Raw genomic sequence first — 17,845 nt, forward strand, 5'->3', positions numbered from 1 at the left:
TGTGAGCGTGGCCAAGCCAAAGAGTAGAAGGAGCCTTGTACTTTCCCTACAAGGAAGCATACATTGTTGTATTCATTCCCTTATTTTCTTGACAGTCGATGGCATGGCTTATGGGACCATCTGGAAAGCACGTTGTGTTCTTGGTAGACTGCAGACAACTCAGGGGAGCTCAGACGTACTCACTTGCTTGGTATCAAACTTCTTGCTGCTTAACAGCTGTACCAGCTGTACCACCTTAGACCTGTTCTAAAGCTTGGTTTCACGATGTGCTGAACTCTCCCACTGGCATTAAAAAAGAGCTGCAAGAGCTTAGACCCTCTCAAGATGAGGTAGAGCCAAATATTTCAACAACATCAAAATCCGAGACTTGCCCATTAGAATGTATTTATTTGAAAATATATTAAATGCCTGGCTAACATTTCACAGTGAATGGTCAGGCTTGGTCCCCCCAACAGTCCATCCCTGCCCACGGAGCGCCCTGCCTTTCCAGACAGCAGTGGGATGAGACTTCACTCATTCAATGGCTTCCATGACTTCCAGCACGAGAGTTCGTGGCCCTGTCATGATGAGGCTGCTGATGGTCTGGTAGTCCAGATGCAAAACATACATACCATTCACTGAGAAAACAAACTGGCACACCTGCAAGGAGAGGAGGGGCAGGTAACCTTCGGTTGACGTCTTCATGGCAACTTCTACCTGTGACTGACTACAGCCAGAAGCTGCAATTGCAAATAACTTGCTACAAAATTCTGCAAACCCTAAAGCATTACCACTCCATAAGCTACATTAATAATCACTGTGCTACAATCACTATATCATAAAAAAGGGACCAAAGGGATTTAGACTGTGAGCTAACAGAGAAAAGAAAAAAAAAAGAAAAAAAAAAGATTAATTTATGAGCAGTGGTTCATTTCACAGATGGAAATGAGGCACAATATTAACATCTAGCAATCTGGTAGCAAATGAGATTAGGTAAGGAGAAATTAACTGGGCTCTTGAGTAAATGAAACAAATTCATCTATCCCCTTCCAATCCTGCCTGAAGCAAACAAGGAGTCACACTCTGCCTCTGAAGAATCCCATTATTTCAAATATCCATCTGACTTTAGACTTATATCAGCTTGTAGAAATTATTCCCTTGCTGCTGGGGTTTTCATAGGGAACTGTGAAACTCAACATTCCTTTCGCTCACGCCTAAAGCACTACACACAAACCCCGTACATGCCTGGGTATAAAATGAGTTTCAAGCCCTCAGTTCATTTCACCTGAGCTGGAAATACTGGAAGTTACTTGATGAATAAAATCAAGGCATCAGTCTGAGGTTATTAAGCTTTCATGTAGGTGGAGGACAGTTCCACACACAGCTACACTGTTAATAGCAGAGAAACACAAAATGCATTGCAAGGGTCTGCTCCTTCCCTGCTTCACCGGGGTTATATATACTTACTGGACTGAACTGGGAATTCTCTGCTGTTTTTTCTTTTTAGTAGCTCAAACAGTTTCAACAGCTCCAAAGTCTGCCATGGGGACAGTTTCATTTTGACAGGTTTTTTTAAGTTTTAGCTGCCCACAGCCCCTGTGCTGCCCTGGCAAAAGGCAAACGTGCCACCATGCAGCCACACACAGGGCGCTCTGCCTGCAGAGAGCATCCCTCCCTCCACCTCTCATGGCACTGCCAGAGCTCCACACACCGACTCCATTGGATTGATCTCCACTGCAGGAGGTGGGATTGTCACAGAGGATGTGTTCAGTTCAAAAGGCTCAAGCAGAACAGAACTTCTGCCTCCTGTTCAGTCACCAAGAGTGAGAAGTACCTTCATCCCTGCAGCAGCAGCGGGTCCTCCTGGGTCCACTGCCTGGATGTGGCAAGGTCTTCCTCCTCGGACCACAAACCCCCAGCCCACCGCATCCCCCACAATCTACAAGCAGAAAAAAAGGTTTTTAAGAACTAAGGGACTGGATAGAGAACATGCAACAGTTCCTAGCGAGATGGAGAGCTTTGCTCCTGATCTGCAGTGGGTAGGAAAGGGCTGTGCATCAAGTGGGACACAGCACCACAGATTAATTGCCCTCTGCAAAGCTGCTTTCTGATTAATAGTCCCTGTGAGCAAGTGCAGAAGAGTCAAGCACAGGCAGCATGAAGCTGAAGTGCAAGGCATGCACCAAGAACACGTTGAGAACATTTCCAGAGCACGCGTGTGGTGCCCTTTCCTTGACCCAGGAGAGCATTTCTAGGGTGGAAGTAGCCACTCTTCATTTTTCCCCACTCTGATCTTGGTCTGTCAGAGCAGTTTGCTGTGATACTGTGGCCATCTGATGTGACTAAAAGAGAAAAGGAATTCCCAAAGGACTTTGTGCATTACCCATATAAATAAATAACAGCAACTGCACAGCTAAGCAGAAGGAAATGAGCCATGAAGGGCCCAGGCTGGCAGAGTTGAAGGGCAGGGCAAGAGCATTCAGGAGGAGAATGAACGGCATGTCCTCAAACATGCCACACTAATCACCAGCTTTATTTTTCTTGCTCATTCCCACCAATTTCTACAGCACAGTTAATTTGAGAACCTGATCCACAGCTCCTCTGTAATCCCACCTGTGTCAAACCAGTATGGCAAGACAGCTTTCATGCTTCCTAAACTGGCCGCTGTGAGATTCCCCATTTCAAAGGCAGGCAGGAAAGGGCTGAGAAGTTTTTCACAAAAATAAACAAGCACAATAAGCTCCGCAGGGCAGGAACTGTCTTGCAACATTCCCACCCAGCACCCACCAGCCCTGCCTTGACTAGTCCTACAGCTTTAGAAATAACTAGAAAAGTAAAATCTCAAAACTCAGGTTGTCTGCAGCATCGTGGAGATTTTGCACTGTCTCTGTTTTATCCATGAAAAAGCCCATTATAAGAAAGGCAAGAGTGGCCCTTGGATGTTCCCTGTTCAGCGATGCTCTGTCAGATGCTGATGGATCATGTCAACACGTCTAAGCTGCAGCAGGAGCCTGAAAGATGCATGAAGCTGCACACCACCCTGTGTGACACAGAGGACGAGTGTCAGTCTCAATTGTCACCAGCCTTCACCGATTCTACAGTTTGCATGGAGCTGGATGCGACATAAATGGAAGGTTTTCTGTCCAGGAAACATTCGCTTTCCTGATCTAGCCCTTTGATATACATCAAACTGAAGCAGGGGCTGCGCACATTTTCACCCACAAGAATATCTGAAGGCACCAACCCACTGAGGCTCAGTGAGAAAGAGATGATGTGACATGCACCCAAAGTTTCACCGCAAAGCGGCCAGAGCAGCAGGCAGAGTTATCTAAGAGCAGGCAGCGCGCTCGCTGCCGTTGGGTTAGCAGTACCGTTCGCCAGGGTCACTTACAGTCAGTGTTTTCTTGATGTAGGGGGCCCCAGGGGACAGGAGCTCTTCATTGGTGACGGGTCTCTTTAACACTAGGGCAGAAGGCGACAGATCCTGTCAGAACCAAGGGTTTCATGCAGCAAAGTGCCTAACGAGGCAGCCTGGGGATTACCATGGGCTGGAGAGCAGATGTTAGAACCAGCACAGTTACCACACAGAGAAATCGTTACATTCATCTCAATGTTTTTCAAAACACTTGCACAACTTTTCAAATGAAGCCTCAGAGGTGAGGCTGAGCCTCTCGCAAGTCCCCAAGCCGAGAGGGGCTGGGTTTGGACCTGAGGCTCAAGCTAGCCCCTGCCCTGAAGGGACAGCTCTGTCCTGTGCAACAGCAGGCCAATGCAGAAGCCCAGACCTGATTTGGGGTTGCATTCAGCCACAGGAGGGAATACCAACGTAGGAGCAGTGCTGAAGTAGGGGTTGGAGTTTCCAGCGAGGGAAGTGATGCTGCTCCTTCGAACCGCTGAGACGATTTTGATCTCCTTGTTGGTTTGGACTGAAAGAGGCAGAAATAACAATTACCCAAGGAAGGAACAGACTAGTTTAAAATAACAAACATCCTCCACCAGCCTGGCCCACACCTGAAAGGTGAGCATGCACTGAAGATGGCATTTAATAGCTTCGAAGAAAGATCAAGAGCTGAGTTGATGGTAAGCTGAGTTATTTTCCCTAGATGGGGAGCTGTGATAAAGACTGTTGCTGCATCGGGACATCTACCACAAACCAGTGGGATAGGTGGTCACTCCATGGGAACCCTGGAGGAACAAACACCCTACACTCTGCTGGAGCAGCACCCTCGGCTCTGAGGTACTCTGGTAACGTAACCCCTGCTTTCATACCCCTCTACAAATACATCCACAGTTACCAGAGAGAAAGCTGGTGTTGCCTGGCTCCGGGTTGAGCTTGCGAAGACAGAAGGGGCTGTCCGGGCTCTCGGAGAGGGTGCGAGAAGAGTTCTCATTGAGTAACTCTGTGAGACGGCGCCTCCGTCGAAAGTTGATCCAGAATTGGTAGAGGATGTCACTGTCAAAGAAGTGATGCCTATTGGAGACTAGGAGAGAGCAGGGAGAAGGGAGAGGCTGAGGAGGTGTGAAAAATACATAGCAAATATACCAAGGGACCCAGATGAATTTCTTTTAACGTCTGTGTGTTCTGCTGCAGTTTTTCTGACTGTTTGAGAATGCTCCTTGCAGGGAAGGAGGACCAGCAGGGCCACCTCCCCGAGAGATGTCATCTCCCAGAGGTGAACCACCGAGTCTCAGCCCTCCACCTGCCCCTGTCCCAAGCCATTCAGAGGATTCCCCGCCTTCGGAATTGAAAGCTTAATTCCTCCAGATGGTTATGATCTCCAGCCAAGCCGGGCTGAACATTACGTCCTCGCAACCCAGCCCTCCAAACCCAGGGGTGCATCCCACTCCTGCAGCCGGAGGCTTTGAAGAACTGAAGAGCAATAGCTCAGATTTCAGCTCAAAGCCTTTGTGGGTGGTGGAAGATTGCTCCAATTTCAAAGGTCACCAGCTCCAAACATAGAACTAAAAGGCCCCGTTGCCATCTCCAAGTGGGCACTTGACCAGCACTTGTTGCATGACATGAATGGGGATTTGTTCTTAGCACAGCCTTGACAGCTATGCTTATCTCTTGCTTTCCACCCTCGCTCACCATGCTGAATGATCCCATGCTCCAGCAGCGCCCGGCCCAGCTCCACCGCTTCCTTTCGGTTCTCTACTTCTCCCTCCTGAACAAGCCAGTCGATCATTTCACAGCCCAGGAAAGTCCTCTGGTACTTGACTGAATTCTCCTCTCTCACCTTCAGAATTGACCCTTCCACGCTCACCAGCCTGGCACAGAGGTGGGACAAGCTCCGTGACGCTGCACAGCCCTGCCGGCCCCGCGGGCTGCTGCCGGCCAAAGCAAGGAGCAAGGCCAAGAGAAGCGGGTAAAGCGTTAAAGCCAAAACACTGCTGCCTGGGAGCAGTGGGAAGAAAGGGAGAAACGCAGTGCCGCAGTCAGGCAGCTTTGTAAATCCTTGTGACAGCAGAGGAAGCAGCTTCAGCAAAACCAGTTCAGCTGCAGCCTCAGCTAAAGACCGCAGATGAAAGCCAAGCAAGCAGCCGGTGCGTGCAACAAATGGCAGGCAGTCCGAACTGATGGAGAAGGTGTCTGTTAGTAAACACATACTCAGTTTGCAACATGGGAGAGCTAAATCCAGTGTCTCCACGAGAGGGTGCAGCGGGCTCGGCTGTGAGACACGCTGGATGCTCTCGCTGGCCACCACCGCCCAGCAGAAGCGAAGTAGAAGGGATGTGCATCTGCCAGAGGCACAGGGAGACATCCGAAATCACCGCGTGCCTGCCTGAAGGACTTCTCCCTCAGTGCCAGGTTGTGGATCTGATTGCCAGGGTCTGAGGGCAGACGTGATGCGAGGAGGATGCTAAAGGAACCAGGTCCGGAGCTTGGTCTGTGGCTGAAGCCAGTCTAAGAAAATGACTCATGAGGTGCCCGGCTAGACGGCTTGGATTTAGAACCAGAACTAATAAAGACAAAGAAAACTAAACACTTGAAGGTGGAAGGAGTTTTCCTTACTGTCTGAGAATTAGTTTTTCTGTTACAGATTTTGCAGATAGGCTAAGTGAGGTGGCGGGATCCAGGTCCCTGGGGGCCCTGAGGGTGCTATACCCTGCTGATTTTGGTGGCAAGTTAGTCCTAGCAGTGCTGATGGAAGCAGCTCACGCAGGGAGGCTGGGGGGCTGCTGGGAACAGCCATTGTGCCCATCCCAGGAGCACTCACACTGCAGATAGCACTCTAGCACTTCCCCAGGCTGGACCCCAGAACCCACAGTTGGGTTGGAGCCCCTGAAAGCATCCATAGGTTCTGAGTACAACTTCTGCCCCAGCCCCAAAGAAGCCAGTTGTCCTGCAGCTGCGACACGGCTCAGGAAACAGCATTTCCCAGTGCTACAGCATGGGGTACCGAGAAGGCAGAGAAAAGGCAGCTGTAGGGGTGGCTCCCAGCCGTAGAGCATCATCAGCAAGCACAGTCCCAGCGCCCCATGCAGAGAGCTGTTTTGCAGGGGAAGGACTTACGTACTTCTCGTAAAGACTCTGGCCTCTCATGAACACCTTCACATCCTTGCTGAGAGGGAAGGTCCCATCATCCTTGCGGAAGCGATACAGCAGCTTGGCATCCTTGTAGTCCGAGTGCTCGTCGCAGACTGGAAGGGGTTCAGAGCAGGGATGTCAGTGCTGCAGGCAGCTGTCGGTCCGTAAGGGACAGACAGAGCTGCACAGACTCGGCAGGGTATAATTCGAGGTTAAAAGCTCTGGGGGCTGCATGTGATGTCCTTCTCTATGCCCCTCATATCACGGAGCAACCAGAAGCTGAGCCTTCGGTCCCCATATGAGCTGCTTGTGAGTGCCTACAGCCCGTGCTGCTGGGAGAGGTCAGTCCCACTGAACAGACAGGGGAAAGCCTGAGTTTGCATCCACATTTTGATCCAGACACTAAAATGTTAATTAGAACAAACAAGGAAATTTTTTTGAATTTAATTTAAATGGTGATGCTTTGCTTTAGACTAAAAGAGAACAAACAGAATTGTCTCAATCAGTCTTTTTAAGAAAGACATAGCCACATGTAAGTAGACTTGGAGGACAGGAGCAAAAAAACCCAACCCTCGCTTCATCCAAAAATGCTATAAAATCACCTCTGTCCCTGCCAAAATTACTTGTTAGCCAAAACATATAATGCCACCAACTTTTCCACACCCTTTTGTGCCAACCCTGCTCAATACATTTGCATGGCAAACTGACCTCAAGAGAGAAATTTTTCTTCAGAGCTAGATGCATACAACTGGAATAATCAAATCTGTATGAAAAGCCTCTGTTTAACCTTGGGGATAAGCACAGAGTCTGTAAATGCATGGCCGTTAAGTGCATGCAACATTTAGCAGGTAAATATTTGGGATACAACTTTGAGATAAGCTTGCCTGAAACAGATTCCTAGACTACGAGTCAATAAAAGCCAAAACCACAAACCAAACCAACAAAAACAGCCCCCAAAACATCACAGTCCAGCTCTTAAATTAGTCAGCCTGCCTTTCTTCAGGTCCATCTGTTTGAAGCAAGAAGGAGAAACTTCATCAATAAAAAAAAAAAATAATAAATAAATAAATAAAAAAAAGAGTAAAGAATATGCCTGGAAAAACAAAGAAAAATGAAAAAAAATACCCACAAAGATTTCCTCGCTAAAGTAATGTAAAGTGAAATTCAAAAAACACAAAATACTTCTTGTGAAAATGTTAACACTTGTTCATTCTGAGCAGACTGGCAAAGCTTCACCCCCTTTTGGCAAGCAGCAAAATGCTATAAACTGCCAGCCTATCTCAGGTTCATCGTTCCTCCTGAGTGGCTGTCTGGGTGCGAAATCGGGATGCTGAAGCCCATGACTCACCAAGCAAGAAGGCAGGTCTGGAAGGTTGTTTTAAAAGGCAAAAGTTTGCATCTTCTTAACTCCAAGGAGCAATGATTCAGACGACATTGCAATTGGGAATTAAGCGCAAAACCTTCTGCGCCCATGGAAAACCTAAGTGTTTTTGCTGTTTGAAGACCAATTTCAATCTGCTTCCAGCACGTAACAGAATAACGGCTCAAACCACATCAGACCCTTAAGAGGCAGCGCAGACAATGATCTCCATGAGATAATTACTGTCTCCTGGATCCCAGTGGAGAAAAGGGGAAGAACTGGGACAGCCTCTTGCAAAGCACTTTGCACGGTGCTGCGGTAGCTGGCAGTCCTGTTTCCACAGGACTAACAGAAATTCGTGGTCACAAGGCAAGTTGGAGAGTCAACTACTGTGTCCTGCCAGGAATTACCGCAGAAGCAGAAGGGATGTGTCCGTGATAAGCAATCAAAACAGCACTGGTATCCAGTACTGCCCAGGTTTAATTTAAATGGATTTATTTGAAACCGTTGGCTGGACAGATGGAAAAAATAATCAGTTTTAAGTGTTAATGGTTAACTGAGAACTCACTGCTTCAGCTTTATGCTTTCGTGATAAAGCACAGCAGCAGTTTATTTTTATTCAAGGCAGCTTAATGTAAAGGGCATTAACCTCAGCAAGTAGCAGATGGCGACAGAGAGTGTTTGCATTGCAGTGGTCAAAGGCAGCTATTTCTGGACCCTGGAGGAGAGGGGGGAAGAGAGGGCTGGGTTTGGTGTGTTTGCCATCTGCTTCTGGCTCCTCAGCTGCATCCTCTGGTGACAAGCTGCCACCCAGCGCCAGGCTACCACCGCCCGTGTCCCAGGGACTTGGGAGCACCAGAGCTCAGCCACGGGTCAGCAGCAATTCCCACCGAGGGCTGCACCGTCCGAGGCTGGTTGGTCATCCAGGGATTTTGATTCTGTTTGGGCCTCGAAATCCCAGAGAGGAGCAGCTCTTCACCGGTCTGAAGCATGGATTTCCCGCTGTTGTAGCGGGACCGAGGGCTGGACCTCGGGGATTGCTCTGCAGCTCCGGGACAGGCACAGGCCACACCACATGACCTGAGCTAATCCAAACACTGCTGAAAGTTCCAAATAATTTTTAAAGAGAAAAAAGCCTGAATACTTGAAGCATCAAGCTGCTTTCCCCTGACTCCCCTCCTTTCGTTGTTTTTTTCCTTTGGGGGGGGGAGTATTATTATTATTATTTTTCCTTTTAACAGGTTCCATGGACAAGCCTTTGAAATGGCATACTGCTTCAGCCCATTTACAGGTACTGGATTACTTCCCACTTCAAGTGATGTGGGCTCCACACCCCTACTTGTCTCACCTCAGCATGGATGGGGAAAACTGAGGAGTGCTGGGTTCTTACGGTAAGAAAAAAAGAATTTTCCTGCAGATGCGAAGCCTGTGCTATAATTCAACTTCCACTTCTGCATGACACAAACATGAGCTAGACCACCTTCTGTAAAAATATCCACCACTGGCTGCCAATGCAGTTGCTGCAGGGCAATACAGGTCAGGCATTCCTCAACTTGCTTTTGAATAAAGACACCTCAGATGCTGGTCTGTCTGTGGGCAGGGACCTGGCCCATCCCCCAAAGCAATGCAGCTTCACCCAGCCCCACACAGCCTCTTGCCTGCCCATCACCTCCCAGCTTCTCCAGGAGCCCTCGCCCACAGGAGGTCGTGAGCAGGGACCTGACCACGTTGCCATATCCCAGGCTGATGGACACACACGGTGACCAGACATGGAGCCCCTCCCCAGGGAAGCTCCGCGGGCAGCAGAGAAACCCACACACCGTGATGAATGATGTAATGGTCCATTAGCTTCTGCATGAGGCGGATGCCCGTCTCTCGGTCTGGTGCTTCTTTGTGGTCGATCAGCCAGTCTGTGAGCTCCTTCGCCACGAAGCAGTTTGGGTACGTTCGGAGATGGTAACGTCGGTCCTTAATGAGCTTCCCATCGTGGAGGCGAAGCCTAGAGAGAAAGCCAGCCATTGAGCAGAGCTGGCGTTACAGGGGAACTTGGGTCCAATAGCCCAGCATCTGCCCAGCCTGGAGAAACCAAGGATGATTTGGGACTTCTGGCAAGCACCCAGCGCCTTATAAATTCGACCAAACCTCTTGGCTTTGCAAAACTGCATCAGTTAATCCTAGGGAGCCTCTCCCTCATCCCCTTCTTGCCTCCTTATCACTACACAGATTATGTAATTGCCTGCACCAGACTTAGTCTGAGCCATACGTGTCTTTTTGTTCTAAGCAAGCCTCTAAAAAATACACAGCAGCTAACTGAAGCTTGTGAAGAAGGGCCAAAACCCAGGGAGGGGGTGGGGAATAGTAGTACATAGATTTGTCATCTTGGCATGATTTTGTGTCTAGTTCTTCCCAATAACCATGAAAGCAGGAATGTAGCTGCCCCCAGGACAAAGTCTTAGTCATAGCTCGGGGTGGGAGCAGCAATGGGAGCAGCAACAGGAGCAGCGATGGGAGCACTCCTTTCTCCCGCGTGTGTCTAAGAGACAAGTGCCAGCTGATCCTATGCACTACCTACTAATCCATGTACCTACCATTTCACAGCAGCGGACAACAGCCCTGACATTTTCTGGTTCAAACTGGGATAGATTGGGACAGAGTTTACCAAAACAACAACCGCCCTACGCTGCAAACCCTGACGTGACAGCCAGCCTGTGACTCCAACAGAAAGATACACCTGGATGAAGGTTACTCAGGTGAGTACGGCTTTGACTTTTTAAAAGGGCCTTAACAACCGAGCAAGCTACAGAGATCTTATGTGTTCCAGCCAAAGCCAACTCAACTTGGCAGGAGATCTGTCCGGGAGCCAAACCTTTGCCCTGTAGCCATGACTGTTCCCAAAATACTAACCTTGGAAAACGCCCCGTGCATGCAGCAGACTCAGAGATATTAATTAAATAACTCCTCTGTAACTCCAGGATGTTTCTGGTTTCAAATTATTCATTTCAACTCCTCGTTTTGCCTTGGGCCAATATATTTTACAACGGCATTAATCACTGCAGCCTTTCTTTATTCCGTGCTTCAAGTTCTTTTGTTCTTTTTGAAGCAGGTATGCGTACGACACAGCACATTGGACAACAGTTTCAGGCACCATACAAGAAGTTTTAAATATCCTAAAAATCTCTTAGATAATAATGGATTATCCTATATTGTAGGATTTACAAATACCAGAGTCTCAAAAGTCTTAAGATAAAACCTTTTATTGGGTGAAGAATGAGTAATTGATTGTTGTAATTAATGTTAAGGCTACTGTGAGCCAATATAATTCTTAACAGATATTGTCAGAGCTTCCTGGTAACTGAAACACTGACCCAAAGGCTCGTGCAGAACCAGCTCCTGGCCTTGCCTCCAGACCCCTCCCTCACATACTGGGGTCTATATGCGGCGTTTTACTCCCTTTACCTGGAAGGCTCCTTCCCACGCGTGACCAGCAGTTGCCCTGCGTATGGGTTTTACCTGAAGAGAAAGCCCACAGACAGCTGCCTGCTGGTTTTAGAGTTTTTAGCATTTTCCCTTCCTTTATTTCACAGTTCACTGTCAAAATGCAACCAGACAGAGTCAGCAAATGGAGAGGCTCCCCATCCAGCATCCCTCTGCTACAGGAGAAGACAGTCAGTCATTTTTTATATTCTTTCTTTATAATCAGCAAGTGGGATGCCACTTTAGAGGTGTGTTTGGCAGAGATAAGAAATGTACCAAGAGTATTCTATCGCTATCAACAGTCTGCAGGAGCCTATAAAGGCTATATATATACACTCATACACACACACACATATATAGACACACATATATACACACACTCCTTCACCCACAATAACACACAGACCATAATCAAACAAGGCTTGACTAGAAACTGGCTGGGAGAATATTATTTCCCTTCTAGGTCTATTTTTATCACATTTCAGAGTACTGCAGAAAGTACACGGGTCCTGGGGGAAGGAGAAAAGAAAAAAGATTTTCAGTAAAAAATACTACTAAAACCTAGGATTTAATATATATATACACACACACACACACATATTTTGAAACTATTCCGTCGGGCACAATTGCTAGGACAGGAATGAAGTGGTATTTAAGCACCTCTGGAGCAGCAGCATCTTGGACCCTCATGGGCTGTTTTAAGGTTGTGACAAGTTTGCCCTCTTGCCTGCAGACCCAGGGCAGTGGAAGATGCACAGCTCAAGTGTCCTGGTGGTCTTTTCACTTTCCTCTTGTTTACTGTTTCCCATCAACTACAAGGAGATAAATTTTGTCCTTCAGGCAGACAAGGACATCACACCCACTGCGCCTCTGAACGGCTCAGCTGACACTCTCCAGAAACCAGCCCGCATATGATGTTGCAAAAACAAAGTCAGTGAAACTGTGAGTGGTTTATAATCATGCTTCTACATAAAAAAGTATTAAGGATGGATGTATAATACAAAATTATGAGTTTTCTAGATGCCAAAACCTGTCCCATGTACACGTTACCTCTTCAAAAGGGGGGGAAAAAAAAAAAGAAAAAAAAAAAAAAGAAAAGCACAGAACAACACAAGGATAAAATGCTTGCTGGAACATGAGAATCAACCCTTATTAAACACTCCTGGCTTGGCACTTGGTACGCTGCTTTGAGTAGACTGTGTTAGGTAACCGAATTGTTTCTTTGACAAGGTCACTACAAAGGCATCATTATTCATCCTGTGTAACCTTGTTGAAAGGGAGATCCACAGCAGTGCAAATAGAAGGGAAGAAACAAAAAAAAAAACCCAAAAAAACCCCAACCAACAACCCACAAACCTCTAGGGGAATCAAGAGTTCAAGTCACTTCAGCTTTTACAAGCACAACTTCCCTGCTCCTCTGGCAGCCCCGTGTTGTCCCAGCAGCGTTATGGACGTCCACTGCTGGAGAGCAACGCCAGGAGATCCTCTCTTGGTTACTTCAGCGCATTCACATTTCATGAAATTTCAGAACCAAGTCTGAATTAGGGCATTTGCTGAAGCAAAGGGCTTTCCTGTATTGGAAAAATCACTATTTTTATTGTGTCATAGTTGTCATGTGTCAAAGTGACAGTCATTCTGCACCCAGTACCCACACGTGCCTGTGCGGAGTGGGAATGTCTCCCTGTGCTGCTCTCCATCACCCCCCACCCACTTAAACAGACCTTGAGCATCCCAAATGCCAAGGTGGATCTCTCAAGGATATCAACTCAAGTTCACATTCCCATAGCAGTTAAGCATAAACAAATGGCCCTGGAATGATGCATCACCGAAAGGATCTTTTCTGTTCCTATCTTTACAGAAAAAAACTCCCAACAGAAACAACAAAAAAAACCCCAATAACAACCAAAAAACCCAACAAACAAACAACTAAGTGCTCAGTAAAAGACAGCAACAACCACAACAGCAGATCTGCAAAATAGCTGCTGGAGAGGCACATTCAGGCAAAACAACTGCTGCAAACAGGCTCAGCAAAACCCGGTTTGCTGCACCCCCAGTCTGCAAAAGCACCAGTAAGTTCAGGGGGCAGAGGGGAGTGCTTTGCATGCCTGTCGCAGCCCATAGCGGTGCAGAGATGTTTTATTTTTCTACTTGTATTTAAATGTATGTCTAGGAAAACAAGACTTCAATCTCAAAAAGAAATCCTGGCAAGCACAAGCCTACTTCCCAGTCCTCACTTTCACCAGTGCTGAAAATGTAGTAATAGGCTTTTTAAGGTCATTCTGATCATGTAGTCTCATCTTCCAAATAACATTCACCTGGTGACTGCCACATCAAGCAGTGTCCCACAACTCCTCCAGGAAGACATCCCCACTTCAAGAGACCCAGGGTCAATAGAGAATCATCAAACCTCCTGTGGACCCAAGATTTCTGGCCAGAAATACAAATTTTGGCATGTTCAGCTACAGACCTTTAAGTGAGCCCCATTTCCAGAGCATCAAAGCATGAGCACTTTATTTAACAGAGTCAATTTGAGTATCTAAATAAAACACCCAGCAAGTTTGAAAATTTCATACAGTGGCTGAAATCACTGTTTTGTTCTTCATTAGAAGAGAACTTTCTTTCTCTTCTCACTTTTTCTACCCGAGACATAAATTTACTAAGTATATTTTACATTTTAAAGTGATTAATGCAGCTTAACAGAGTTATTAGAGAACAGCTGGTTCACTTGACCATGAGGAACACCCAGAAGAAAGCACACGAGGGCTTGTCTGTACTTGAGAAACTCAGATTACAGCAGGGTGTGAATCCAAAGCCTGGTAGTTGTTCCAGAATATCTCTGTGCAGATAAGCCATTTGTTGCAATTAGAAATGACTAATTGGGCCTCTCTTACAGAATGCCACCCAGGAACACACAACACCCAGGGAAAACTAGTGGGGTTTTCATGCAGGTTTGTATGTCTGAAACAAAAAGAACGACAGCGGGAGCCGTGAGGAAGGAGCTGAGACAGCAACAGCAGCTCTCTCAGACCCAAGACCAAGATATCAGCGGAAATTATCTTCATGTTTTTGACGGGGAGAGACTCAAGCCCCAAAACTCCTCTTCCCCTTCCATGGGCTAGCATCCCCATGGAAGCAGGAGGACCCTGGCAGACAGACAGCCTGAAGCACAGCAGCCAGGCTCCCCTCAATTCCTTTAGGATCTGGTTTGTTCCCAGCCATCCCCACACAGCATTCCCTCACCCCTCGCCTGTGCAGCTATTTCTGGCTAGGAAACACATCCTGACACTGAACAGACTCATCCCTCTGGCCAAACCAAACTCGGAGGGATTTACAAACTCGCTGGGAAGCCAAAGAACTGTTAAGATGGAGCAAAGGTTTGTTTGATTAAATGCAATAGTGGGGAGGCAGGGCAGGAAGTGGAGAACAGGGAAAAACAAATGTTTGAGATTTTGTGTAGACACAGCAACGTTATTTGCTGATGGAGGCTTACAGAGTCAGGGCAGACCAAGAGGCTCCTTTACATGCTGCTTTATTCCTCACGTGGGGAAAAGCCAGGGAGCACAACACAGACATTGAGCTAGCCCTGCCTCATCTGCTCTCGCTGAGACAGCATCCAGCTTCTTTGCCTCAGTTTCCCCATTGCTACCTACCGGGCATCCAGGCCCCGGGAGGATTCATACCACCAACTCCGTACCTGGCAGGCTGTAAGATCCCCAAAATACAAGTGGCAGACTCGAGCACTCGGTGTGTTCTGCTCTGCACCACTCCATTCTCCTTTCAGCCAGATAGGCTGCAGGGGAAGGAGGAGCCCAGCTCCAGGTTGGTGACCATCCCATCACCCTCTTCCCTGAGTTTTACACCCCGTGCTGGCCAGCAGCTCCTTCCAGTCCTTCTGCACTGGGAACAGGCTCCTGCCCAGCCCCAAGCAGAAGGATGCAACTGCTGGTGCTAAGCCAGCAGCAAAAGGACCCACGTCTCCATCACTGTGAGGGCTGGTACTCTGCTGTCCCTCCTTAGCGTTTCGACCCATTACTCACAACCCAGCTGAAGGAGAACAACCCTGCTGCATGAAATCCACCTGCTCTTGTCCGTGCAACAAAGAGCTCCAGCATTTCAAGAGCAGGTCAGGGGCTTGAAGCAGTTGAGGCTGCCCAGAGGCAGATTGGGTCTGCTCCCTGTGCCGCAGCATCTGCAAAACAGCCTGTCTCCCAGGATCACGGGTGTAGCACGCGCCAGCTCCCGAGGTGAGAGCTCTCACCTTGTCCCTCTACTTATATGTGATTCCTGCCCCTCCTGTCACCCCTTCCAGCAGGGATAACCTGCGCCTGGGGTAGCAACCTGAACAGGAGCAAGCAGTTCGTGATTGCAACCTGCTGTGATGGGTTTGGTCTGAAAACTCTCAGGTTTAGGGAGCTCCCTAACCTTAACCAGAAAACTCCAAGGCACTTCAGCTACGGAGCGGGGGGAGCAGAAAAAGACAGCACCCCAAGACTGCATCCATTTTGGGTTTCCCATTCAACTGCATCCCAGTTGTGCTAATGGAAAGATACTCTCTCCCTGCATGAACCTTGCCTCCCTTCAGGCTTTTAGCATCATTTTTAAAGGCTCAGGGTACATTCACACTGACAATAAGGAGTAAAGTTTCCATACAAATATTGGGAGGAAAAAATGAGTTGGTATTTCTGGTTTTCAGAAGAGCATAAGCCACTTCATTCCCCTGGCACATGGACCCAATCACAATATTAGCACATGGCTTGATTATTTTATTTTCTCTCTGAATATCTGACTCCTTCCTTTGGCCCAGGCTATAGGACTCATTTTAAACCTCCATCACTCCAGACAAGTAAAATACTGGAAATATAAATATGAATAGGCCTACCCTGCCCATGGGATGGAAAAAGTCATAATTTTACATCTCTTGCACTGAGTTATTGAAATGAGGCAAGTCATTCAGGTCAGTGGCTGCTTTTCCCTGTAAGAAAGTTAAGCTCATTTTCAAAGCCTCGCTTACAGCGTGGACTGCAAATCCTGCAAAGGCAGAATGGTTGGTGCAGCCTCCACCCCCAACAGCAGCTCCCCCAGTCACTACCTAAGGAAAAGATTTAATTTCTGGAGCTAGGACAGTAATATTTGTGAAAGACAATAGACTGGAAACATGGCTAATCATCATTTAAAATCCAGCCACTTGGACGTTGGCTGTGTTTTCAAGATGGGGCCCTAATCCTCAGTTGGAAATTATCAATCCTTGATCCAGTACAAGTAATAAAGCTAAAAGCTAATGTGACTCACAGAGAATGGACAACAGAGTGGGTTTTAGGAATCTGATACTAGCACACTTGGGCTCCGGACTCTTTACATTATTCCAGGATATATTTCCTATTTTCCACCCACATTTCAAAACAAAACAGAAGGGCTCCAGGTACAAACAAGCAAACTCTACTCAAGAACTAGAAAAGCCTACACTAGCATGTTTAGAAGCAAGGGAAGGTGGAGGGCAAGGGGGACGGGGAGGGGGGGGAGGGTTCTGACCCCAGATACACAGGGAACATGATTTCTCCACTACAGAGGTTTTCTTGCATAGGAGAATATATTTCTGGCTTCATAAGAAAAACAAACTGAGAAGCTACTCAAGGACTGGGACTGAAAACCAGCGGTAGTTCCCAAAAGTGACTTTCCAGAGAGGGAAGATCCTACATGTTGCTGTGCAAAACAATTCGGGTGCTTGGCACCCATGAGGTGACCTCTCAAATCATCCTCAAAAGTCCGAACACCTCGGAGGTGGTGCTGTCCCCATCCAGCCAGGGACCAGGAACCCTGGGGAGGCTGCTCGGCGTCACCGCATCAGGCTCTGCACTTGGGGGAAGATGCAAAAGGAGCAGAAAGACCCTGTTGCCTTCTCAAAGCACCTCCAACATACACACACACCCCTGCCCGGCACCGGGAGGTGAAGGGCAGGAGATGCCCAGGGAGGAGCAGCAGGACAAGGTGATATGGGAAGGGATCTAGTTCACCAGTGGTGAAGTGAAGGAAGGATCAGCAGGTACTGGGGAGTGGGGGACACTAGCTGGGTGGGAAAGAGCTCACTCAGGGGTAAAACTTTGCACCTCCTGCTAACAGGGTACAGTCCAGAGCCCCAGGTACAGCCCTGCCCCAGCCTGGAGGAGGGCCCCATCACCTCCTACCTCAGTTGCTCTCCAGCAATCATCACCTCTGCCCTGTAATGCTGCTCCGTGGCTTTCTTCTTCAGGCTGTTGCTCAGGCTCTCCATGCTGGGCTGCAGGCGGGCGGCGCCGGGCAGATGCGCCCGCGGCCCCGCACATCCCGTGGGATGCGGGGTGAGGAGATGCCGCCGCAGCGCGGTCCCCAACCGGCTGGCAGGGGGCAGGGGGCAGCCTGAGCTGCCGGCTCCGGCTCCCTCCTCCCCTGCCCCGGAGCCTCCGGAGGAGGAGCCTCTGCCGGCTGAGCCCGGCTCTGGGGCTTCCCACCCGCTGCCTCCAGCCGGG

General features: G+C 48.3%; 1 protein-coding gene across 1 annotated transcript; it reads right to left on the bottom strand.

The window, feature by feature from the left end:
* Positions 1–367: 367 nt before the first annotated feature.
* On the bottom strand, positions 368–17,845 carry LOC119154842 (DEP domain-containing mTOR-interacting protein-like). Its single transcript, XM_037402802.1, has 9 exons — positions 17,525–17,845; positions 9,689–9,867; positions 6,498–6,621; positions 5,069–5,247; positions 4,275–4,460; positions 3,765–3,905; positions 3,371–3,441; positions 1,814–1,918; positions 368–639 (listed from the first exon to the last, which is right to left on the bottom strand). The coding sequence occupies exons 1-9, from the start codon at positions 17,608–17,610 to the stop codon at positions 514–516; spliced, it is 1,197 nt and encodes a 398-aa protein (XP_037258699.1). The 5' UTR covers positions 17,611–17,845; the 3' UTR covers positions 368–513.

Source organism: Falco rusticolus, chromosome 10 (assembly GCF_015220075.1).
Source record: "Falco rusticolus isolate bFalRus1 chromosome 10, bFalRus1.pri, whole genome shotgun sequence".
NCBI lineage: Eukaryota > Metazoa > Chordata > Aves > Falconiformes > Falconidae > Falco > Falco rusticolus.

Bases quoted from the DNA above. Each gene is read 5' to 3' on its own strand.
- LOC119154842 (XM_037402802.1), bottom strand. From the start codon at position 17,610: ATGGAGAGCCTGAGCAACAGCCTGAAGAAGAAAGCCACGGAGCAGCAT. The intron at 6,622-9,688 runs GTGTGTGGGTTT...AACCCCTTCCAG, and splicing joins CCATTACATCATTCATCACG to TCTGCGACGAGCACTCGGAC. The intron at 4,461-5,068 runs GTGAGCGAGGGT...GCTCTCTCCTAG, and splicing joins GCATGGGATCATTCAGCATG to TCTCCAATAGGCATCACTTC.